Consider the following 26681-nt stretch of genomic DNA (forward strand, 5'->3'; position numbering starts at 1 on the left):
GCACGTCACCTGGGCATGAAGCACACCGCATGCGGCGGCGAGGACCCCGCTCCCTCTTCTCCCCTCCGCGCCCACCCCATTTCTCCCCCATATAAACCCCACTCCCACCCACCCACCCACCCGCTGCCTCCCCGCCGCAGTGTCCCCCTCTGTACAGTGGGGAAGGCGTTGGGTAATTGGGTCCAGATTGGAGATGTTAATAATTCATGAGGCTGGCAAAGGGACTTTGGGGGGGTGGGGGGGGGGAAGGAGCAGGCTGGGCTGGGGGTGGGGTGGGGTGGGTTGGGGTGGGGAAGGTGACGAGCCGGGGGGACAATTCTGGGCAGGGTAGGGATAGCGGGAGGGAGGTAGGGAGAGGCGGCGTGTGCATGTGTGGACCTTAGAGCCGCTGCTAACTGCCCTGGTGTGTGTGTGTGTGCGTGTGCGTGTGCGTGTGCGAGAGAGGGAGAGAGAGAGAGAGAGAGAGAGAGAGAGAGAGGGAGGGAGGGAGGGAGGGAGGGAGTGGAGAGGGTGGGGGGGAGAGATAAGAGAGAGAAGAGGAAAAGGAGAGAGGAGAAGGAAGGAAGAAGAAGGAAGGAAGGGGACAATACGATCATGCTGTGCTGTATGAGAAGAACAAAACAGGTAGAGCTGAAGATTTTTACGTTTCTTTCTGCTAAGAAATCGCCCAGGCTCTCGGGGGGTCCGTGGGGTGCGTGTCTGCCTTGCGTGTGTGAGGGGCTGGGGTAGGGGCAGGGGCAGGGGCAGGGGGGAGGAAATTTCAGCTGCTTTCAGCAGATGTCTCTTTTGCAATTCTTTAGCATCTTGCGACTGAAGGCTCTTTTCACACCCTTCAGCGCGACTGCTTTGCCTTTCCGGGGCTGGCGATGTGGGGAAAGGGGGGTGGCCTACGTCCACATTTGGGGAGCTACTAGGATCCCCCCTCTATTCTTCTTCTTCTTTTAATTGTCAGCAGATGCATTGCCTAGGGTTTTCGGTCCGTGGATCGGAGGGTGTGGATGGGGGGTGGGGGGGCTGGCAGGAAACGTGATGATATCTGCCTCTACCTTGGAGATAAAGGAAGCAATTCTTCGTCTTAAGCCGAAAAAGAAAGGATGCCCGGTGAGCCTTGATCCCCGGTCAGAACGCTCCCTATTGCTCACGGCTCCGATGAATGGGGGATGCTTTATGTGCATGTGCTGCGAGGTGGCTCAGAGGACAGGTGCATTCATATTTTTTTGTGTGTGTGTTACAACAAGCTGAGCAGGACTTAACCTGAAGCCTTTTTTTTTTTTTCTTTTTTTTTTTTTTTTTTTCTTTTTTTAAACCTCCGGTATAAGGAAAAGTGTAATTAATTAATAACAAAAGCGTGAGCCCGGGGAGGGGAGAGTCACCCTCTTTGCAATACCCTCCATAGTACAACCAGTTAGCCAACTGCACCAGCTGGGAGAGAGACAGAGGACCACGCCTCTGTCAGCTCCCAACTCGGCTGGGATGAGGGAGGCTCGCGGTGTGAACCTGTTGGAAACCAGCTCATTCTCTTTACTGGTACCACCTGGCTTTTCCCGTCACCAAACGGGGACGCTAAGAAGATTTGGGTGGCGGCTAGTTTTCAGTGACAACATTTTCGTGACCAAAACGACAAGGAAATTTAATAATAATAATAATAATAAAAAGCTACATCATTTATCCCCCCCACCGCCACCCCCCGGCTCTTCCCCTTTTTATTTCATGTTAAGTCCAAACCTGCTCCTGCTTGAAAGAGCCCATTTTGGCTGAGCTCCTTGGACTTCCTTGGGAGGATCTGGGATTTATTCAGTCGGAACTTGGAGGCAGGAGCTGGCCCTGGGGATCTTCATAAGGCATTTTGGAAACTTCCCCTAATTATGAATCTGTAGGTAACGACAAAGAGCTTTGGTTCTGGGAGCAGAGCTCAACTCAGTGTGAGGTGTGGAACCACAGCGGTTACTTTCTATATGCGTGCATTTCTGTGTCTCTTACAGTAGAGCACTGCAGCACTCGGGAGCAATAGCCTAGCACACTGAATGTAATTAACTCTGGTTACTACAGAGCGTTTAGAGAAAATCCAGGTTAAGGTGTGTTTCTGAATGGAGATCCGTGCGTTATCAAACGAAGGAGCGATTTTGTAGAATAATGGGGAGGGGCAGGCAAGCAGGATGGAAAGGGACCCTGCGTCATCCCGTGTTTTTCCCCATGCAGGTTTCAAATGCTCCACAATTAACCATACGTTCACTAAAATCTGGAGGGAGGGAGGGAGGGAGGTGGTGGTGGCTGGGGGGGGAAACCACGTTGCAGCCAGCCAGCAGAGCACGTTCAGCCGGCAAATACGGGATGAAAAGAGCAGAGGAGGCAAAGGCAGGCAGACGGAGAGACAGAGTGACAGAGCAGTGGGCGGAGGTGCACAGCAAATTTTGAAATAAAGTAGGTAGCTCTGGGATTCTTCAGAGTCAGAAGACAGCTACTGGGGGAGAGGGGGGTAATTTTGCCCATACCGCCACAGGCTGGGCATTAATTTCCCGATTAATTTCCCGATGTGTCTGCTCTTTACATCTCGCTGCCTCCACTCCTATCGCTCTGTATTCGAGCACGCCTGGCAATGCGTGGCATGCAGGTATCCTGCTCACACGGAGTGCTCTCGCCGCACACTGTACATTAATCCACCGCATGGTACACACCCCTTTGCGCGTGCATGTGCGGCACGCATCCTCGCTCTCCGGCCGCTCGCCTCTGTACTACACATATATGCAGAAGCACACAGGCACTCGTTCGCACATGCTTTCTCATCCCCATGCAGCCATACATCCTGAATGTGCAGATTCTGTGAACGTTTCTGGGCTCAGAGCCCAGCTCCTGCTCCTGTACCTGAATACACACCAAAACTGCCAAACTGGCGATACAGCAGCTCGGTCAGCAATGTGCTGATACATCAGGGGAAGCTTTAATTTGAAGGAGAAAAAGATCTCGGTTTTCAGCTTGTGCTCTTCCTCTGTCCCCACCCAGACCTTTCACAGAAGGAAAAAATAAAAAAAAATAAGGAATAGGTTCTTCATGACAGACAGGAGCTTCCTTCCCAAAATAAAGACAGCTCTCCTCAAATTATTTTTTGGGGGAAGCCCTCAGTGTCCCGCCTTTCTGGCAGTGAAAGAGCAGGATGCTGAAATTACAGGCTTGGGAGTGGAAGAAAGCTTTTCATATCCATGTCTAGGTGTGCCTGTATGTGACTGCCCTCCCACCCCTCGCAGACAGATATGTTCACACGCTTCTACCTTGCGGGTTATTCTTTCTAGTGGGTGCGATGCCAGCGTGAGCAGCGAAGTATCTGGCTGGCTGTGCCCACCCATGAGAGATGTACATCGCTCGGTGTTGTCATTTCTGCCCGCAGCTGACGGCACCTCTGAATCCGTGCCCACAAAAGATTCAGCTAAAAGGAGGCATACCCGAAAAGGCGATTTCTGAAAATCTGAGGTAAACCTTTGCTGCCAGGAAGGAGGTGCAGCCACAGAGCTGGGCACTTAGATAGGTGGCTAGGAACGCGGGTGTCGCACGCACCGCACCGCATCCTCGAACAGATGGGTGTTACGGGGGTATGTGCTCAGCACCGGCTCGCATGAGTGATTAAACAATAACCCGCAAGCAGGTTTCCCACTTGTGGGTGCGATGAGGCTCATTCATCACCCGCCGTATCCGACGGCTTCCCTCCTGCTCTGCGTCCCCTGCTCCTTGCCCCAGCGCTGGCGAGCCGGCGGCTGCAAAGGTTTAAACCTGCCACACCCAGCGAGGCGAAGGAGGGAGGGGGGGAGAGGCAGTCTGCATTGCTTTCCCCTTCCACGCGAGCAGCATGAATAAACAGGGCTGTACCTCTAAAAGATGCGGCTTAATGCAATTGGAGAAGGAGGAGGCATTAGGGAAGTGTTTTCAGCGATCGCAGCCAGCCGGCGAGGTGTCTTGTCGCTCCAGGAACTGCAGAGGTGTGCGGGAGGGAGGAAATGGTGAAAAAGGGAGAGAGCGGGGAAGATGCACGCGGAGTTCAGGTTCTGTTGCCTCAGGATATTAAAATATCTCCGACCTCATTTAGAATAACTCCATTATGATGCGATGCGTGGATGCCTCTACACTTGCAAGGCATGGTCTTGCCTTTAAACACCGCCACGGAGGGAGGAAAACGGGCATTTTAAGGGAAAGGTGGCCATCCACGCCCCTCCTCCCTCCACTTGCCAGCATGGTGTAAATCACCACAGACCATTGACTTCAGGGCAGAGGCACTTCATCTGCACCTGGGGAGAGCCTAGCGGCTGCCTCTGCCTTTCTGAGAGATGCTGGGAGGTTTCTGCGCTTCTTTCGGTAAACAATTGCTGCATGGGAGTTTAATTACTTCAGGTCCTTACTCTGTCTCTTCCTGGGGCAATACCACTGGGATTTCTCCTGAGAAGAGCGTCTCCAGAGAAACACCCCATCGCCCTGTCCTCCTCCGCTGCCTCTGCCGACGATTAGGGGCATTGATTTCTCCTAGATCGCGTAATGTAGCTGTTCTTAATGGCACAGGCAAGCCCCTTCCTCGGGAACTAATTGCAGGCAGAGTTTCCAGGGGGAGAAGGGCAGCGGTAATGCTTGGTAGGAAAGAAACCAGTCTGTTGATCCAAATTGCCATGTGCTCCTGAACAGGAGCCCCAGTTGAAAGCAGTCGGTGCCCACAGCTGCACCCAGGCATCCCCGCTGAGCAGGCCTGTGCAGGGCTGGGTACACGTGTGTAGCCCGAGACACCAACACGTGTTGTCTGAGGGCTTGCCCTGCCTGATGCTGAGAGGATCTGAGTTATCTCACAGCTGATCCTGCCTCAGGATGAGGAAATGTGCCCCTGGCTGCCCTGCCACACTGAGAGGGTGGGCATCGCTTGGGCCTCCCGTGTCGTGTGTTAAGCAGAGTAGTATCTGCCTTGCAGTCACGAGTTATGTGGAGCCTGGGCACTGCCCCAAGCTCAGGCTGAGACTGTCTGTGTAGCCTGAATCCAGTGCTTGTGCTGTGGTGGGTGAGGCCTTCTCCTGCGGAAGGGTCACTCCGGCTGGGAGCCCTCCTCCAGTCGTGGGGCTTTCTCTGACGAGAAGACAAAAGTGCAGAGAGGCTTCACCTCGGGTCTACTCTCACTTCAGGCCTGCTGTCATGGACTCTGCAATGCCATTCCAGGATCTAGGAGCTGCCCCACGCAGACGTTGCTCTTCCCCCTCCCCATTTCCCAGAGACACCATGTGAAGGGAGAATTCCCTGCTGCCCAGAGCTGCCAAGTTGCAAAGCCTTCTTGTGCTAGTGGGAAGGTGGACTTGGCCCTCTGCCCACTGCAAGATAAAAGCAGGCTGATAGCCTTGCATGACGTAAATCAAGGGTGTGTGTACCTGCTTGGGTTCACTGGCCTCGTGCCTAGAGGCATGTGCTCCCCGGGGCAGCTCTCTCCTGCTCCACGTGTGGAGGAAACGGAGCGTGTGTGGGACTGCTGGGCTTTGGGGTGAGATAGCATGAAGCAAAAGAGCCTGCTTTGTTTTACATCGAGTGCATACAACCTGGGACCTCTGCATGCTGCCAGTGGTGCATTAGTGCTGGTGGTGCATTGCTGACTGCCATTTGCTCAATCCACGTGTTGCATCCTGCCCTTTGTATAACTCTCCTCTTGCTCCCACCTCCTTCACATGTGACTGCCCCTTTCTGTTGCTTCAGGCTTCCTCCCTACACAGGGAAAGCTTATTTTGGATTTGAGAATGAGTGCTAGCTCTGATGACAGATCCAGCCTAAAGCCATCTCAGTTTGGGAAACCTTTTAATGGCAGCTCGCTGTGTGCTCGTGCCCTTTGGAAGTCACTGTGCATTTCTCCTGTTTGCTGTGAGGCTGGCAGGTGTCAGGGATGGATTTGGCAGCAGATCACATCTGGCTGCACTTGAATTCAGAAGAACCAATGGCCAACTGTAAGGCAACAGCCACAGCCCGCTAGCTCTATACAGGGAGCTATGGGGCTGGTTAGGGGAGGTTGGCCATCTAGAAAGCCCAGTGGAATATTTATTGGCCTTGCTGGTGGAAATACCAGAATAGCAGAGCAGGTATCCTGGTGAAACATGTTTCAACAATTGAAGTCCAAAGTCAAAGGCTGAAATCCACCCGCATTCGCTTCATCTGTAATTCCAAGATCCTCCCGAGCACGCCAGGAGATGTCATGTAACCTCAGCGCTCTGATGGCCTCCTGTGGAGAAGGTGTTCATATATCCTTGGGGCTCTCTCTGTCACCTGCTGAGTGTGTTTGTAAAACTGCACAGCTTTTCACGGTTGCAAGCACCACAGGCTAGTAGTTAGTATATAGGAATGGGCTTGGGGAGAGCTGGTTTCTGTTCCTAGCAGTACTATTAACCTGTTTTCTGATTTAATGTAGGCATAGTTTTTCTGCTTGTCATGGCCCTCTCTGCAAGGTGTTTCTTTAATTTGGAAACTAAATAATTAGTGTGTGAAAAAAGGGATTCAGATGCCCTCAGGTGAAAGGTGATTTAAACAGGCAAAGCATTGCTTTATCCACCCTCAGTCACTCCCACAGGTCTGGGCTGTTCACTAGCCATTTGAGTTCCTCTGACACAAACCATTGATCTTCCCACACCCAGGTTTTATCTCAATGAGCCAGAGCTCGACAATAGGGCTACAACTTTTCCCCTGCCCTTCACCAATGTGCCAGCTCCTCCCTACCAGCACAGTGCACCAGCCTGTGTAGCCTACAATATGTGTGGGGTGGAGAAAGTGTCATGAAAATACTCATTTGTTTTGCATATAACAAAAGGAATTTGTGCTTTTAGAGTTACACTGATCCTGCTGTCTCTTCCTGTTATTCATTTTGTCTCTTCCCCCATCTGTTCTGCTCCTTGCCTCCTTCTTGCTCCCTTGACCATGCGGTCCTCCTGCTGTTTCTTCTCTCCTCCACCTGGGTACCAGCCCTCCATTAAGCTGTGCTTCCTGGGGACTCCTGCTGGCAGCATCAGCCACTGCCATCAGGGTCCTTTTCCCTTCACCCCTCCTGACTCTGGTATAAGCAGGGAAGCTGGTAGGAGGGGAAAATGCACAGGTTCTTCCTTTGTGCTTCCACTTGGCCTTTGTAGCATCCCCAGATCTCTCTCCTCCACTTGGGCAGCTGTCACAGCTGCTGTAAATGAGCACAGAGGCAGCAACGTGGTGCATCCTCACCTCTCACACTGCTGTCAGCATAGGTGAAAAGTTGCCTGGCCCCAGCAGACAGCTGGGGAGGGGCATGACTCCCGTAGGAGCAATGCAAGCAACACAAGATAGTATCACCATTCCTGCTTTCTTGAGGGTTCATGCTTCCTCTGAGCTTGTCCCTCAGCTACTAATGCCCCTCGTGGGTGCCAGGGCGTGGTCCAGCTGTCTTGCTAGCTCAAAAGGATGTGCTGAGCCTGGCTTCCTCCCACCAGGGCTGATTGGCTTTGATTCCTCGAAAGGGGAGCCAGGATGTACTTATCTTCTTTCAAATTATAATCAATAAATGTCAATCCCATTCATTACTCGTCTTACTTCTAAAGTTTCTTGAATTAATTCCAGTCATAATCGTGGTATATATTTATAGAAAGCCAGGACATCTCACAATATTTAAATGTTATCTCTGTAGCAGACATCTTTCTCTCAAGGCTGCTAATTTGTAGAGCTAATAGGCTCTGGAGGAATCTTATTCATTTGGTGTGCCTGTCCCTAAAATTTAAGGATACAGAGGAGTGTGTTTGGATCTAGACCCAGCTCTGAAGATAGTTTTATTCCGCTCTTCTCATAATTGCCTAGGCGTGAAACTATAGTCTCAGGAACTTCTGTTTTTTATCAGTTGGGATGGTTTTTAATAATTCATGAAGTCCAGAAAAAATTAGGTTTGATTACTCTTATAGTTAAGACTTATCAATTGGCATCCATTTCTTTAGACTATTCAATGGAGGCTAATCTATTTATTTTATCAGCAGTATCCAATGACCTTATAAATCTGCAAAGTTAAGTAGTCAAGGGTGGGGAGATTGCGGCAGCATGGTGCTCTGCTTTTCTCTTTTGTCTACCCACAGCTTTAGGAGCCAGTTATTCAGTGGTGGACTTACAGATAGTTTAATGAAAATTACCCAGGTTTGGAAAGGTAGAGCTAAAGAAAGAAGGATGATTTGTTGATTTGCTGAAGTACATCTTGCAGGTATTTAGTTTCATGTAAAAGTGGGGTCCCCTCCTGCAAATCACCTGCTGAAAAAATGCTCCACTGTGCTTGCGGGGTGTGGTGTGGCTGGGAGGCTGTACTGGAACTCAGGGGAGTTCAACAATGGGGAACTGATGTAAAGGAGCTTTTAGAAGCTGGACCAAAAGCTTGCCCTCAGCAGGGACACTTCACTGTAGACTAGAGAGAGCTGCACTGAAATGGCACTTGTGTTCCTCAGAACCAGCGACAGCTTTCTTAGGTTAGGATTCCCTTCTTAGCTTATTGCACTGGAGTAGTCAGACTGGCAGCTTGCAAAGGCCTTGACTGAGTCAGAACCTGTCAGAATGGAGACTTTTCCTGATTAGAGACAAAAAACAGTATTTTTAACCCTTCCTGCTGTTTGCATTTCCAGTGGAAGACCCAGAGGAACATCAAACCCTACGTAGAGTTTTGAGGACAGACACCCACAACAGAAAACTGATGTTTAATGTTGACAGAACCTTTAAAAATGCAATAAAAAAGCATGGCAAGGATGCAACCAATCCCACTTGAAGCACAGGATCTGCCAAAAGGCCCTTCCTTTGTGTCCAAAGGCCAGACAGAAATACCAGCTAGAAGAGATTCAATCCTGAGAAAAGGAAGAATGGAGCAAAAGGAAAAAAGATGTTCCCCCCAAATAACTGAAGAACTGAAGCTAACCAAAACCTTCATGAAGTAAACAGAATTTGGATCACTTCCAGAGGATAGTTAGAAAAGTTAATATGTGAATCAATACCTGACACTCCCTCTTACATGGTAGAACTATAGGCATGCAGGAAAAAGAACCTCCCATTGTGATGCCAGTGTACATGACTCTGTGGAAAACAAAAGAATTGACAAATCCATGAAAAAATAGCCCCCAAACCTTATAAGATCTTTTAGCAAATCTTCCTTTAAAGTTAATTCTGTTTTACAGTTTTATTTTATCTTATTTTATTTTATTTTATTTTATTTTATTTTATTTTATTTTATTTTATTTTATTTTATTTTATTTTATTTTATTTTATTTTATTTTATTTTATTTTATTTTATTTTATTTCCCTTTAAGTCATATGATTCTACAAGACAGGAAAAGATACCATAACACAATGCCTTATCTTGTAGAATTTCATTAATTTTTAATTAGGGTGTGGCTGAAAAGAGGAGTCTGAAGTATATCACAGTTATTTTACCATTGTTCTGAACCCACAAAAATAAGGGATTTATACTGTAGAGCTTCCTTCCTTTCTAACTGTGGAGGTACCTCAAGTCCCAGGATAATTACACATACACCTATAAAGTCCTCTAAACATTTAAAGACTGCTTACTGGCATTCTTAGATGATCCTTAGTTTTATAAAAATAATAATTAGCTGAATATCTACTTACCAGCTAAGCTACTTTGGGATCTACAAAACAAGTATTCTTCTGGTTGCTCTCCCTGAGCAGCCAAAATGGGTAAGTTTGTCAGGTGAAGCATCCACACAGAACGTACCCAAGACGAAGGGAATGTGCTACCTTCCTGTCATCCAGAAACATTTTCGTTAAAATATTCACCCAGGAACGTGGTGAATGCACCTTTTCTCCCTCAGTAGATCTGAACCCCCATCTCCAAAGAGAATGTGCTATTAGGCTACAGAATATGCCAGGACCCGTTTTTTTTGCAGTGTTTCCTGTGCACACTGACCTGTTTTGCACAGAAGAATCAAATATTAATATGGCCAGAGGAAAGGAGGGAAAGAATGTCATATTACCTTAGTGTTTATGATACTCATGGAGGGGAGGGAAGAGCTTTGCTTAAAACTTTACATCATGCATTGTCAGTAAGGTCATGGTGCTTAATGGCCATTTTGCATGTCTCCAGCAACATGGGTCACTGCTAGTAGATGGCTGGAATCATTAACAGTGGCCACGAAGGAAGAAGATCAGGATCTAGAAAAGGGGTAGAACAAGCCAGGATATACTGATGTGAGATGGTTGATTCAAATCTTACTAGTTTATTTACAAAGCTAATAGAAGCAACCTCTGAAGCATCAGGTATGAGAGCTTTGAAAACTCATGAGGGCTGGGTGAGGTGTCTGAAAGCTGAAATAAAAGCCAAGGATGAGATAAAAAAATAAATAAATTACAGACTACTCAGTTTAACTTCATTCCTGGGGGAAAAAAAAAAAAAGTGGAAATAAAATAATCAAATAAAGAAGATGATTAGGAGCCAGCACAGATCTGTCAAGAATAGATCATGTCAAACTAATTTAGCTTTCTTCTATAACAAGCCTTGTGGATACAGGGGAAGTAGTTGTCATATCTTGTCATTTTGACATTATCTCACAAGCTTTTATCATAAGTGAAGCAAAGAAACATGGTCCAAAGTAAAACATTACAGCAGGGATGCAGAACTGGTGTAGCTAATCCCACTCAATGAGTAACTCTCACTGATTTCCTGTCGAAATAGAAGACTGTATTGAGTGGGTTGCCACAAGCTTGAGCTGTGGCCTGTTAGTGCATAATGTTTTCATTAAGTACATTATACTTTATATTTTAATTTCAGCCTGGATCACTGGCTAGAGGAAAAGTTTTTTAAATGTGCAGATGGCATGAACCAGATATATGTTGGCAAAAATTACTGGAATTCAAGAAAATCTTGTCAAGACAAGGACCTAGTTTGAAAAGCATCGGAGGGAATCCAAGTTACTCTGCAGGGGAAGAATTAACAAATTGCACCCAGCTGCCCATGGGGGCCAACAGGACAACTATCTGTCCTTCAGGAGGGGAGACAGGATCTGTAGAGGACCACAAGTTCATCTTATGAGGTTGTCCAAATGGGAAAATAGGTTGTAAGACACATCTAATAAGCCTTCAGCTCTGCTCAGCACATGTAAGTCTCAGCTGAAATAGCAGGCTTTGTTCTTCACTGCACTTCAAGAAGAGTATGGTCCAGTGAGGGGGAATGCAGACTGGGACAATGAGAATTGCTGGGGGTCAACAGAAGTGTAATCTGTAAAGAAAGATTGAAATAATTTGTGTTTTCTTTTGTTTTCTTAAAAGGAGTGGGGATGAGAGGACTCAGGATACTAGTCTTCACATGCATAAATGACAAGTGCAAGAAAATGGGAATAATCTGCTCTTCATATCCAGAGTGGATAAAACAAGGAGTAATGGTCTTTAATGGGCTGTCAGAATGATTCAGACTAGGCTTTAGGAGGAGTTTTCTCACCAAAAGGATAGTGACACACTGGAGTAGATTGTCTGAGAAAGCTATGGCAGTCACTGAAGGGCTGTAGGAGGTACTTCTGAACCAGAGGATCAGAAGTATATCATACATTAACTAAATGGTCTCTTGTGGTTTCCCAGCAGTATTTTCTATGATTAATATCAAATATTCAGTGAAGCAAGAACTGGATCAAATCTGTCCTTTTGCAGAAGAGCGCATAACCAAATGGTCTATCGAGCTATATTTACTTCTGTGCTCTCTTTGTCTCTGGCCTCCTGTGTATTTATTTCATCCATGAAAAAAAAAGCCTAAGAGTTTAAGCAGTAAAAGCTAGGAGTACCTTACTCTGAATAGGCTTGTAGGGGGAAGGTAAGACTTGAGGTCCTTCAGGTACAGTGGAGAACTGAACTGACATCTCCCATTACTTAGGTATGCTAGTGTGATCACTGAGATGCTAGATAAACACCTATCAACTGCATGCTGTCAGATAGGACTAGAGCTGTTGTCCTTTTCTGGGCTGAGATTCAGGGCTTGGAATCCAGAACAGAAGATGCTTCCCTGATAACCAAGCAAGTTGCCTAAGATAAGAGCAAGATGCCTAAACACAGAAAGTTTAGATGCCATTTTGTCTTCAGCATTTAATATAGGCAGGTTCAAAAGATTTATTTGCTGTATTATGATACTGAGGTGCCTACTTCTCCCCATACTTTCTGGAGGACTTAAGGCTATGGTTTCTGCAAGGCATCTCATCTTCTTCCTAGACTAGCTCCAACATCTGTCTTCTGAACATGGACATCTGCTGGAACTCCACACTGGGATTCCCTTTTCATCATCCTCAGGAGAGGATTGTTACAAGGGATTTATCAGTAGGTGACTTCTTCTACCTGCCTGGCATAAATTGTCTCCAAGCGTATATGTGGCTCAGAAACTCCCAACTGGAGTGCTGCACCCCTACTAGCACTCACCTTTAGTGCTTAATCCCCTCTGTTCCCATTATGATTTGTCCCAGCGGTAGCTGGGAATACTAAATAAAACATGCTGAGACATAACATTAAAGAGACTTCACCTTCACCAGATACTTTCTCATACAGCAGAAGAAATACTGCTGCACAAGAATGTAGGAGAAATAAAATTGACTTGTAGTATCTTCTGTTATCACGTGCTGAGTCCATACAGCCCTCAGGAAGATATCCTTTTCTAGGTTCTTCCAATGCCTCTGCACAACACAAAAGCAGGAGCAAGACATCCTGCCTGTAGTCAGGATTACCCAGATTTTGGGGGATGAGAAGTTTGAACAGTCAAAGACAGTCTTTACAAACTACATGGATTTTTGTTGAGCTTTTCCTGTTTGGAAAAGAAGTTTCTTGGTAGGGATCTTCTTCAAATATACATTGTGATTTTTTATTTTTTATTTGGCTATATCTGAGGTTGATATTAGAAGAATAAAGTTTGGAAAGTGCATTAGTTTTGCAGCTATTTAATAAGCAACTGCTGTGAATTTATAATACAAGGAGAGAGAAAGCCATTATGATTTCAAATGATGGAATTTCCAATTTTCTTTCTTTTTGTTTTGCAGTTTTAAAATAGGAAATGAAGCGCTTTTTTAAAGCATACATTGAGTTTTCAGTCAGACGCTTTGGATGTAGTCAAATGATTAATTGAAAGAGTTGCCAATCCCTCTCTAATTTGCCTTCCCTCATGTACAGGCATAATTACGTGGTCCTTAATTATATGGTCAAATAGTGGTATATATATTTTTTTCAATAGGATCGCAGCCTCATTCAGTGCACAGAATGGGATATACTTAGGGACTGAATGGGTTTTGCCATAAACGAAGGTGTTTTCTATAGTCTCCTGTTTCACTTATTGCCAATGATGAAGGTTGTGTATTGAATTGGGCAGGGGGCTGTTCAAAAGCAGAAGAATGGTCTCATGTTATGGCAATTGAATACTGCCCCTGAACCTTCCCTGCCTCTTGCCACAAGTTCCAATGTGATACTGAAAAAGCCACATAAATGAGGCTTTCCATGGGTGGCCACTAATTGGCGTGCTCTCATTCTCTGGGTTCTCAGCCTGAGACACCTGGGGTCTGACTTGCCAAAATGCGGAGCTGGTATTGTATGGAGGCTGCTCCCAGCATGCACAGAGCTGGGGAAATGCTAATCCACTGCATCTCAATCTGGGGACACAAAATTAGTGGGTGCCCTGGACTTTTTGGCCTTATCCTCTTCGTGTCTGATTTCAGTGGTTGTAAAGCAGAGGCAACAACCTCACCTGCCTCCCCTGTGAGAACATCTGTTAAGGCTCGTGGAGCGCTGAGATGCTGCAGCAAAATTGCTCAGTGGAAAAGCCTATGAGGAAATCAGTAATTCTGTATTCAGTGCTGGGTTTCAGATGTATGGCAAATAATGCACTTCACCATGCCTGAAATTAGGATGAAGGGAAAATGCTGAATGCACCCACTCAGTGAGCTTTGTCTATCCTTTGTACTAGCTGGGGTGGGGAGGACTTGCAGGAAAAAAAAAAAGTGATATGATAAAAACTGTCATCAGGCATATGCACAAAGGAGTAAAAGCAAGATTTCAGAGGTAGTCTCCATTTTATGTTTTTACTTCAGCCTTTACCATGTGCCAGTGAAGATGATTTTAAGACAGGCTTTTTATGTAATGTGTGAGTCACGGTACTTTGTGCTTGTGCCTATGAACAATGGCTTGCAGAATAAGTGGACAAAAATGGGCCAAATGTGTTGTTACTGAAACTAGTGCTGTTATTTTTGCTTGGTGCCACAAGAAGTCATTTTAGACTCTTAACACATCATTACTCCCTGTTATTACTCCCTTTGCAAGTGTGGAAACTGAGGCACAGAAGAAAGTGGAATCATCTGTCTGTTTTTCCCTCTATATGCTACCTGTAGTGCTTACACTAGTATTTATATGCCTTGAATTAATTAATCTAGAGATAATGGGAAAAGTACTTTTTTTTTTTTTTTTTTTTGCTTCTTCCCTTCCCTTGCATCTGGAAGAAGCAACTTGAGTAATGTAAATCATTTGGTTGCTTCATTTACTGGTCACTTCATGTTTGTGTCTGTGGAAATGGGGTGTGCATCTGTCTACAGAGAAGGGCTAAGCTGGAGAATTGAAGGCAGCAGGAAGGTCTATGGTTTTGTAGGTCCTATGTCCTGACCTCAATGCTGTTCTCATGAAGCTTAGGCTCCCTTTTTTACCCTGGAGGGTCTCACTGTGGGGAGGTTGTGCTCAGTCTGCCTGGAACATCAGCTCCAGTTGAGGATGGGCTTAAGAGAAAGATCAGAGCCTTCAAACAGGGATTTACAAGCAAGCAGAGAAAAGGTGGGAGCCTCGTTGATCCATGGTCATACACTTTTATTAATGAGAGCCTGCTTGGGGTTGTTACTGTAGAGACTCTGAACACCTGCACGCATGAGATGGGACACAGGTTTCTGGCCAGGTGCAGGTGGGAATTTTTCCCACCGTTGTTACATGTGTTGGCTGCTGATGAACCGATGCACTGCCTCTAAGGCCTCAATGCTCATGAATTATCTCCAGAAAAAAAGTTGGCTTCTCCCACAGGGACACAAAGCAGCCTGACATGCTCAGCGGAGAGTTTTGTCTTAACGGAGCCTGAAATGGAAATACAGAAATCCCAGTGCAGAAATCCCAAAGTCTGTGAGTGAAAGGAATTCACCCACACTCTAATAGCATGGAAGGAGACTTGTGCCTGTGTCTGTTCTCCTGATACATGTCAGCATGGCATGACACTGTAAACCCCAAAAATCTAACTACTGGTTATGACTTGAAGCCGATGCCCTATGAGGGCACCCCATCTCTTATTTTGGGGACCTTCTGCTTGTCATTGCTTGTCATGGCATCTCAGGAGACCTCCTCCCGCTCCTCTAGTTAATCCTCTGGCTGTCAGCAGTGTTGCAGGCTTGATGGTCAAGGCTGAGTGATCTGGAGAGACACTTGGCGGAGGTGGCCAAAAGAGGAGGTTCTGGTGCCAAGTCTGGGAAAAGGACCCTGCTCCTCTCCAGTTAAGAGTGGAAGTGGGGAGGCTGTCCTCATGGGGAAGCAAGAGGCCTGGTTGCAAAGTGAATCTGTGGCTGGCTCTCTAAGCCAAACCAGATGCATGTTTGCCAAGAAGGTAATGGAAACAAGACTTGTGGTAGCGTTTGTGAGGTGGTGGGGATTTTGTGGTCTTTCGTAGACCTGACCCTGCAGAAAGGCAAATGTATTCCCCATTGCTCTGCCTCCTCATATCCAGCCCTGCTCAGCCCCATCTTTCACGTGTGATCCATGGCATCTCAGCTTCACACAGCATGGTAGCGTTGCTGCCGACATCTCCAACCTGTAATTTTTCAACTCATCTCTGGGGTACTTGCCTCAAAGCTTTTCCTGCTGTCAGGCGCAGCAGACGACAGAGTGTACTGAGTACCTCTTAGGGGCACCATGAAGAGCGATTCTGCTGTGTGGAAATCTGTGAAAGCTCCGAGCAGCACAGAAATGCCTGGAGATACTAATCAGAATTGGAGATGGGCACAGTTTTTAGGGAAAAAAAAAAAAAAAAAAAAAAAAAAAAGCAAGTTGCAAGTACTGTGGTGTAAACAGGAGGTCAGTTGGCTGCTGGTGGCAGTGAAATAGCACTGTTATCCAGAGCATAGGAAAATGCTGAACAGGATTTCTGTCATGCCTTTGCTCCACTTTTATCAACATCCTGTGCTCTTGCCCTGCAGCACTCCTGCTATTCCAGCTCTGATACTGCAGGGTAGCCACTGAGCTGCTGAAAACCAGGCGAGGATACAGCTCATCCTTTGAACAAAGTAATTCTCAGTTCAGTAGCTTTTTGTACATATTAAATGATGGAATCTTTAGGGGGCTTTTCCCTGACGCAGTAATTGTGCATTCATTAAATTGCCGGATAAGACTTACTTCCCATTAATTTATTTTTTGCTAAGGAAAACGTCTCATTTTCCACTGATAATCCTGCCTCTCCTAATTCAAGGATGGCCAGCCCGTGACTTTTAAGCAATTGAAGTATGACTCTGGCAATGGAGATATGTCAAATTACTGCCAGCACACTCTGCTGATGCTAGGACTATTTTTCTATCAGCATCTCCATGCAGGAGGATGGTCTCTGAGGCTTCTGAAGCCCACAGCTCCCAAAAGCCCTAGGACTCAGCTGGACACCTGGCCTCACCTCATCCCACATGGGGTGCTGGGACCCCAAGGATCAGTTGCTGTTTTCTGTCTGTTGAAAACCCCTCACCTGTGTTACATGGTAGGGCTTTGACACCTCTTGGGCATTGGCAGATGTAATCGTAGGCCAGTTAGTTTGAGCTCCCATGCTTTAATTCGTTGTGTTATAGAAAGTAAAAGAAACATAGCATTGGTTGAATTATCCTGCATTGCTAAGAGTGGAAACAGATCTGGACTTCAGATGCAACGTGAACTGGTATATGTGTGAAAAAGACCCCAGAGAAACTATATTAGAAGAAAGTTATTAAGGCTGCTAAGTCAAGTACTCAGAAATTAGCCAATACTGGAAAGGCAGTTGCCTGTGAAACCTCAGCATGGCCTCTTCTTGTGAGTGTGTTTCAATCCCCTCCTAATAACAGGAACACATCTTATTTTTTTTTCAAGGGATTCCTACCACATTCAGGTCACAGAATGGACAGTGCTCACTTAATGAGCAGTTATTCAATATTTTGTTCTCTCATACTATGTCTGCGTGTGACCCCACAGCTTTATTCAATAAACACTATTCAAACTCTGCTCTGAAATCAGAAATACTAATTTTCTCCTGAGCTGCCTTGTGATTCTGAGCACTTAGCTAACATTACTTAGTTAATCTTTGCAGTGCTCATATGAGATAACTGAGCATTTTACTACATTTTTGCAGATGGAGAACTGACACAAAGAGAATTTGGTCAGCAGGATTCCTTATTTTTATGTACCAAATTTGAGAAACAAAGGAAGTGACTTTTATTAGTAGTTTTTCTTTTTTTATGGTACATATCTGAAAACATCTCCCTTTAATCTCAGCTGCAGCTCTGAGCGCTCAGCATTGCTCCAAATCAGACTCAGAGTGTCTGAAGCCAGCTACTCAAAGATGAGGAACACGCAGCTAGGAGTTGCCCTGTGAAATGTAAGGGCCAGGATGACAGAGGACTTCTGCAGCAAAGGTAGGGCAGGGCTGTAGAAGAGCCATCTGTCAGCTGTCCTAACCCTGAGATCCTGTTCTTCTTTGGCAAGCCTCTGCCTCCTGAATTTTCATTTTCTACCTTCTGACTGAAAAAAAATGGGACCAAGACTTTACTAGTAATCCTTTTATTCCTCCGAGTTTCCTAAGCTTCAAATATCCAGAATTCCTACTAAAGCCTTAATTCTTCTTTAAGCTCCTTTGTTCTACTTTGCAATCTTTCAGCAGATATTTACAAGGCTACTTCAAAACAGTGTCAGGGTGTTATCAGGTAATTTACAGAACTGTCCTAACAAATAAGATTTATACAGGCAGGAGGCTAGCAGGTTTCTCGAAGAACCTTGGTACCTAGTTCTCACTGGTTTCAACAGGATTAAGGCAAATAGGTATTTGTGAAGAGCCCACCACTGGTTCCTCAAAACCTAGTTTTTTAGTTCCTCATTCAGTCAACTTTATGCTGACCCACTAGAACTAAAGCATAGAAATGTGTACTAAAACGTTAATAATTCATGAATGTTTGTAAAGTGCTGTGAAAGTACAATCTAGAAAGCAAGCATCTGGGAGGACGAGAGGGGATGTGTTATATTTTCTTGAGGCTTCAAAATAATTGTTCTGCAACCAAAGCAAAATACAGGGAACTTTTTTTTCCTCTGCATTGCACTGAGATCAAAATATTAAGTACCTGAAAGCCCCAATAGGTTCTCCAAGTCTACACTGAATGCTCTCAGATGTTACTAGTGATTAGTCAGATCCCCATGCCCTGAGTTAGTGACTGTTCTGGAAGAGTTCAGAAAGCGTTTGTGCCTTTGGAACTCATTCTTTTCTGGAAGGGCTCGAATGACTCTTGTTGAATTTAATCTCTTTGAAAATATTCTACATCCATGCTTCATTTCTGATTTCATTTCAACAGAATTTAGTGAATAGGTTATGCAGACTGACTTCAGGCAATAGATTTCTTGCATATTATTGACGTACTCCACTATTTATATACATGTATCTGTGTGTGTGTGTCTGTGTCTGTGTGTGTGTTTGTGACATGCCATTTGTGATACTCATGATACGGTTTCCTCTGTCTGACAGGAAAGGAGAAAAAATAGAGTACAAACAAACAAATAAAACCAGAACACTATCCCACAAATAACAGAAAAGCCACATTCCAGAGCTGAATAGGTAATCACTCACTGCAACAGCATTTGTGGGATTTGTGTCTATTTTCATGGCTGAGGCAAAAATTCATCTGAAAAGTGGGATATAACAATGCCATAACCTGGCCACATGACATAGACATTTGCATACCTGTAATCTTTGCTTCGTTTGAGCAGACCTACAATTTGCCTAACTCCAATTTAGGAAGGAGTAAGTGTTGTAATTGTTGATGGTCAATAAATTGGGTTGGCAAGATCCAGCTTTGTCTTGCGATTTCCTGATGAAGCAGGAATTATGTCTTCTGCTAAGCAGCAGCTCTATATTTCATATGGTGGTAGGAGAAAGCAAGCTGGTCCCTATAATATCTGAATTCTTTTTCCTCTGAACCAGCATGTGCTGCCTGAGCACTTTCTTGTGCTCAGCACACTCCCATTGTCTTGCCTCCTGTTGCTTGTTTCATGGCTTCCTTTCCCAGCACCACAAGGGAGATATATCCCAAGGATGTAGAAATAATAATTATTGTCATCATCATAAATCCTCGTGCATTTGGCTCTTCTCACAGTGGGCACCTCTCCCTTCATCTGGAAGCTCACTGTTAGTACAATAGGAGCCCGGATGGAAACTCTCTGAGAACCTCTGAAAAGTGGTTGGCTTCCTTCCACTCCATCTTATTTGTCCTAGCCTGCTTCAGCTATCCAACCTCTTGACATCCTCAGAAAACTTCTAAATGTGCTGAATAGCATCTGGGGGAGGCTGACGGGAAACAGAGCAGTCAGGACTGTGTTTAACAGTCAGCATGGCTTGCTATCTATCTATAGGATACTCAGCCATTCATAAGTTCCCCCAAACTTTTTTCTTTTGCCTTTTTTTTTTTTTTTTTTCTTCTTTTTTTTTTTTTTTTTTTTCACTGAGTTCTTAGCTATTTTCGTCACCATCCATGTTCATGGCTGCAGCTTTTTCTACTGCCTTTGGGAGTCTGATCCACACACGGATTTATTTTTAGCTACGTCGCTAATTATTATTTTTGTGAGTGTAGTGTTTCATTATTCATTAAAGCTGGGGAGACATTTTAGTCATTTCTCAGTAGAACAAATGTGAGTTGTGTAACCAAAGTAAGAACTCTGATTAGGAGTTAAGAGAGCTAGGAAGAATGGCCTGGTAAAGGAGGATGGTATGAAAGGTGAGAGCTACTGACATACAAAGGAGTGTTACTAAGAAAGCAGAAACAAGCTGTTCTCAACATAGACAAGAAGCAGGAGGCTGAGTGAAACTCTGGAAAGGAGTTATTTAGCTCACCAAGGGAATAAGCTGTCAGAGAAACCCAGAGAATCATCTTTGGGGGAAATGCCCAAAGACTGATAAGAAACACTGCTCTTGCAGGGTTGGTTAAATATGAAGAAAATCAGTCCTGCTGCAGTGCACAGGGAGGGCTGAGAGGGCCCTGGAGAGGATCCAGCTGGCTGTCAGGGCTTTCTAATGATTCGCTCCTCACTCTGTGACAGAGCTGTGCGGTGTGAACTGGTCCTTCCTGGCAGAAGATGAAACACTGCTCACTTTTCTGATGTTAGACTGTCCATGCATGCGTCCCAGTTCTTTCTGTCTGTCTTTGCGCTGGACCATGAAGGACGAAGGTGCTGTTCCACAGGTTCTGCTCAGGATAACAACTCACTTTCCATACCACATCTGCAGCAGAACAGAAGGAAGTGGAGGGAGCTCTGTGCCAGCCCAGCCATCTCCTTGTTCTCCCCAGGGGTCTTCTTTTCCCTCATCACCTCTGCCAGGCAGGCTGCTGAGTAAAGCCTTCCACAAGGAGGGCTCCAGGGGTACCTGGATGTACAGTAAGGTTGTGTTACAGATGTACCAGATACAGGGATCTAAACTGAGTGCCTGGGGAAAACACATTGCCATGTGCGGTGCATTGAGGCTCCTGCCATGCTTCCTGACTGAAGAATGGAAAAAAGCCAGAAGACTTTAGGACCAAGATGTGTTGAGCTGTTTGAAGCCCTCTTACAATAACAACTTAAAAAGATGGGATGCCCAGGCAGTGAAAAACTGGAAAGACAAAAGAGCACACCTACAGCGGGAAGCTTAGGGCAATCTCAGAGTGTCAATTAGATGTGTCTGTGATATACTAGCCCTTAGGAGAGGTGATTCCAAACACTTTTTTTTTTTCTTTTTTTTTTCTTCTTTTTTTTTTTCAACTTGTATTCACCTCTATTCAAAACGTTCCTTTTGGCTGGAGGTTTTTATAGCACTAACTTAGCAGTGTCCACAAAGGGTCTATCTCAGCATGCACTGCAGGCTTGCATCCCCCCTTCCCCTGTTTCAATAGAGTTGTATACAGTTGAGAAGCAAAGTAGGAAACAAAATGGCTTGAAGCCACATGTGCATTTCCCATAGCTCAGTGCCAGTCTCTAGAATAAGTGATTAAGCCCTGAGGCTGCTCAGCCTCACGTTCAGCTGCCCGTGGCCCCAAAGGATCGTTCCAATCAAAGCCGTGTCTGTGCTCTGGTGACAGTCCCACCTGAAGGAAGGGAGAGGGGTAAGGCACAGCATCAAGCCTTGGGCGCTCTGCCACTCAGCAGTGACAGCAGCAATCACGGGCTTGGTTCATCAGCTTTACGCCCCCCCAGAACACACCGAAGCAGCACAAACGGTGCGTGGTCTCAGACAGACAAGCCCAGGTTCTTGAGCTGTGTCATACAGGCTCCCCCAGAGACCTTTTCAGACTCTGACAGACGCTCGTGCCTCCTTTCAGGATGTTCTTATCCTGCGCCGACAGGAGGGAATAGATAAGAGCACAGCTTAAATATTGCACAATCCTTTGTCTTGCTACAACACCATGCATTTGAGACTCTTGCAACACTACAAATGCTAATTCAATTAGATTCAGAGCCCTTTTGGAACATAACAATGTCCTCTCTCCCATGTAGCTTGGAGCAGCAGACCACAGAGGTCTTGTGAAAATTACCCCTGGTGAAAATGATGTTGAAATCAATGGGATTATGCCCCCACTTTAACCATCCAACATTGCATTTGGCCTTGAAATTCCAGTAAAATCTCAACGCAATTGTTTGTTAATAAGCTGTAGAAACTTCAGGATAGGAGGAACAGAGAGATAAGGCCTAGGTTTTCTCACGGTTTGCTGTGCCAGCAGTATCCAATAGCTCATAGTGGGCCCACAGACCTATTCCTCTGTGTGATATCTCAAGGGCAATTTAACTTAACAAAGGTGAGATTAAGAATGAAGGAGATAGGGGACCTCTCTCCTTTCTCTGCCTCTGCTTGCACATTAAACACAAACGAGGAAGGGGGGAAAAAAAAAAAGTAGGTTGAGCAATTTCACAAAAAGATTCCTGTAAGGTCTCTGACACCCAAGACGTGCTGCTGCTGTGAAAAATTCAAATCTATAAGAGGTGGCTATGTCTTACCCATTGCTTGTAGTGAGTCCATACCCGTGCTGTCATGAGAGCCCTGTTTCCTGCCCTGCAGATCATCTGTGGGCGACCATCAGCACCAGTGGTACTGCTGAAGTGAGGGTGGGTAGAGGGAAAGGCCAGGGCAAGCCAGAGGCAAAAGTACATCCATATGCATGATGGCAATCTCTGGGTCAGGCAAACCCAGATGGGCACAAAGAGCCAAAACACAAATCACAGAACTGGGCTGCTGTGAAGATCAGAGCCAGAGCTCAGTGCTGTCATTCCCTGCCTCCAGCAGCAAGGCTGACCCCAGCCCTAGTGGCGCCAGGGCTGGTGTTAGCGAGGTCAGGCAGCACCACAGAGCAAGAAGCTGAGCCAGTCCTGGCTGGGAAGGAGAGGCAGGGCCACCGAGACCCACTGAACTCTTCAGAACCAGAAGCTGAGGAAAAAAAAAAAAGTTTCTCAAGTTATGTAGGAGACCTGCAAGCCTGGTTGAAGCCTGGTTGCTTGGTTGCTCTGGTGGTTTGAAAGGTTGCTGTCTGCTCCCTGGGGAGAGGGGAAGCTGTTGGCTGGAGGTGGTGCTGTGGGTTAGGCTCTCTTTCAGGAGGTCTGAACAAGAGGATAATGAAGAGTAAGAAAGCAATTCTGACTTTACTGCCCTTGCCAGATCTCGATAAAGAATGCTGGTTGTGACTTCTTGAGTGGTGAAGTGGTGAGGGATACGAGGTCTTGTTGAAATACCATTTCATTTAGGGTTGTTCATTGTGGAGCAGTGTGGAAAGGCTGTTGCACAGCCTAAAGCATTTTCCTAAGGAAATGTTGATTGACACAAGCATGGTTGATAGGGTGGTCTGTGCTGAATGAACAGGGTATTCATGAGAGCACCTTGCTCCTCCTGCAACACCGCAGCGAAACATCGGATTTCTAGAGCGGAGTAAGCATCGCCCTCTGTGCTTTTCAAGCAGGGTGACACAGAGCTATGAGGAAAGGACCTGGGACATGCACACCCCTCACTCCCCACCTGGATTTCCTCTCTTGTGTCTCCCTGCCACTGCAGAGATGCTGCTCCATCCCATTTCCTTCCTTCCCTGTCCAGGATGGGGAGGGAGCAGGAGAGGCCCTGCCCAGATCTATCAGACATCAACCCAATCACTCTGCTTATGGACAGGGCCAGCTCCCCAACAGGGCACTGTTGCTCACAGGAATAACCTGGCTGCTCCTGGAGAGAAGCCCAGGGAGGGTCCCCAGGACCACTGCTAGCCCAGTGCCATGGAAATGACAGCCAGGGCTGTGCAGCGAGGTGGCACGTGCCAGAGAGAGCAGTGCCAGCTCTTCTTTCCACTGTGGCACAGACAGTCATGCCGATCTGCTCCAGGAGACCCTGCTCAGCTATTTAGCTGCCCATTTTCTCTGGGTATTTCTCACTGTCATGGCCTTAGGATGTGGATCAGTGATTTTTTTTTTCTCCATCTCACCTGCACTCCCCCTTCTTCCATATTGCATCCCTCTCAGTGTGCCTGTTCTTTATTTGCCTCTTTTCATTCAGTGGCTTGGCTTTGGCTAGCTTCTACCTCTTCCCTGCCTTTCCTTTTCTCCTCCCCTTTTGGTTCCTGTATTGTTCCTACTCCACTCTTGTTCCTTTTCTTCTCTCCCTTGACCTCTGCCATCTCACTCCTCCAGTCTTCCCCCTTACCACACCAGCCTTTAGAGCCTCTTCTGTGCACCGTGGGTTTCAGCCCCACACCTCCCCGTCCCTGCTCACCTGCAGAGTGGCAAGGCCCGGGGCTGTGCTGCAGGAGCAGAGCCCACCCTCCAAGCAGTTTCCCAAGCCACTGGGAATTAATCTGCGCTTTGCTTTTCCTAATTGCTGGAGATGTTTGCTTGACTTTAACAAACCTATAAGTGCTTTCTTAGAAGATAATTGCCCTGATTCCCAATGAAATAAATTAAAATAATAATAATAAGAAGGGAATGAATACAGCCCCATGGTTATCATCAGGCAGGGAGGAACCTCCTTGATGCTCTACTCTCCCTTGTCAGTAGGCTGAGTGATTTCATGGCATTAGGGTTAGTTTGTGCCAGCAGGAGGTACCAGAAGAAACCCAAGGCTAGCAGGCAGGTTAAAAAGCAGGTTTAGAGGCTGGATGGTCATGGGGGTGAGGCTTTCACTGTTATTCTGCTGGCTGCAAAAACCCTGGGGAAAGCAGCAGGGAGCACAATTGGGTGCTGAGCTAGTGATAGGGCCTCAGCCTAGCTGCTCATGGACTGATGGTCCCAGCACAAAATGCCTCACAATTCCTAGGTGTAACCCAGGAAATATCAAATTAACCCCGGAAACCAGCAATGGAAGGGCTTGCAGTATCTCTGCCTACAGTTTCTTCAAGCTGGAGAGAAGTAGGGACATTTCCCATCACCGGAGCTGTGTGCAGACCTGTGTTCCCACAGAGGGGATGGGGTAGGAGCTGCTGCTTCATGTGGAAGTGGCTCCAGAGACACTGCGTAACCCTGGGCTCTGGGGAGGCTTGGCAGCTGCCTGCATGAAATCTCAGGGAAGCAACTCGGAGCTGTAAATTAGCCTCTGGCCCTTGGCTGTGGCTAGAGCAGAAGGAAATGTGTCCAGCCCTCACTGGGGGACGGGCGCTCTGGGCCATCAGAGATTAACAAATCCCTGAACGTTTTTGTGGAGGCTAAAACTAAACATGAAAAGAGGAAGAGAGAGAGAAAAGTGACAGAGAAAAGGTGGGGAGGGAGGGAGATAATTCAGGATTTCCTTATGTCTTCATGGTCAGCAGAGAATGCAGGGATTCAGAGTGTGAAGGTGATACTTTAAAACAATTCCCACAGCAGCAACCATCCTTGCCAGAACCACCCAGAAAAGGACCACCCAAACCACACAGTCTGAGGCTGGATGAAACTTCTCTATAGTCCAGTGACATCCAAGTTTGTGTCTGCCTAAGCACATCTGCAGCACAAATCTCATTTTCTATGAATAGGCTTTTCTAACCAAAGCATAGTTCAAATGACTTTTTTCACCCTTTTGATGAATTTCTTCATCATGGTCCATTTTGGAAGAGAATTTACACTGTCTGCTTCGACACGTTCCTGCTTCGTTCCCAGGCTTTGGCCCATTGATCTGAACATCTACTCTGTCTCCTTCTGGAGCAAAACGAGTATTTCCCTCCAAAAAGGAGACCGGGCACAGCTGACAGCACACTATGTGCCAAAATCTAACCTGAAGCAAGGCTGTTGATCCTGAAGCATGGATGTTGATCGTGCCAAGCACCCAAGACCTTCAGCACAGTCCTCATAGACCTTGTGCTCTCAAGTGTCCTCACACACTTAGGCTGTGCCCCAGGTTAAACACATGCCTTTGGCATCACACTGTAACAGCACCACTTTGGTGGGCTGTAACCCAGTCCTCTCTCTGGGTTCTTTGAGCAGAAAGATGAGTGGATGCATCCTGTGTCCCATGACCACAGGCATGCTACACAGAGCCCAGATGAGACTCAAGGAAAGCCCTGGAAATGAGCCACTTTGCATCAGCTTCAGGTTCAAGGCTCCTCTTTCTCTGGTCTAGCCTGTAAAGGAAGCGTAGGCACTGCTGATTCCTTTCTCCATTTAACTACTGGAGCTATAAGAGCTTCAAGGCAGTAGATGACACCGTGGTTCACCACCAGCTTAACAGAGTGACAAACGCAAGAGAGATTCAAAAACCAAGTGAGGAATGTGTAATGGATTTATTGAGAAGGCACACTGAAAATACCAAAATGGGTCTAATTTAGGTTATTTTCCACCTCTCTTCTCAGTCATCGTACACAAAAGCATAACATCCACCCACCTGCCTGACCATCATTACCCTGTTCCGTTCCAGGTACCGTAAAATAGAGAGGAAATTTCATGTGTGAAAGGATCTCATAGAGAAAAGGATGGAAACTCGATCATTATTAGAGGATTTGAAACCAGAGAGCTGATACCCTGCTAGTTACACACTGGGGAACCATCCTGCATAAGCCTCTGGAGACATGAATTAACCTTTTCTCTCTCAAGGGTGTTTTTCCCACCATCACCATAGCCAGCCTGGGAAAAAAAAAAAAAGGAACTCTGTTTGTTTCCTCGCCTCGCAGACAGGTTGTGCTGAGAGGTGCCATCCTCTAGCCAGGTGTCTTCACACCATTTAACTGGGTTAAAAAAAAGCTGTTCTCTGTGCTAAATTGCTTCCTCACTTCACAAGGCGTGAAAGTCTTTTCTCTCTCATGCGTCCATGCTTCACTCCTTCTGGGAAGACAGCTGGTCTTTTTTAGTAATGCATTTTGCTCCTTAAACGCTGTCTCTGAGACAAATCAGGTCACTGAGCCAGGCCCACAAAAGCTTCGAGGTGACTCAGTCTGGTGAAATCAGTGAGAATCAGGTGCCTAAATTTCATTGTGAGTGCCCAAGTGACCTTGAATGACATCAGTCCAAATATATGTTGT

At 46.2% G+C, this 26681-nt stretch overlaps 1 protein-coding gene across 1 annotated transcript in view; it reads left to right on the forward strand.

Moving 5' to 3' along the window:
- The first annotated feature begins 540 nt into the window (after window positions 1-540).
- GAP43 (growth associated protein 43) overlaps window positions 541-26681 on the forward strand; it is a 53272-nt gene continuing 27131 nt past the window's right edge. The window contains exon 1 of the mRNA XM_082755160.1: window positions 541-624. Coding sequence (XP_082611286.1) covers window positions 595-624 — 30 coding nt within the window. The 5' untranslated portion in view covers window positions 541-594. The remainder of the gene's footprint in view (window positions 625-26681) is intronic.

Source organism: Aythya marila (assembly GCF_965140915.1).
Source record: "Aythya marila genome assembly, chromosome: 1".
Classification (NCBI taxonomy): domain Eukaryota; kingdom Metazoa; phylum Chordata; class Aves; order Anseriformes; family Anatidae; genus Aythya; species Aythya marila.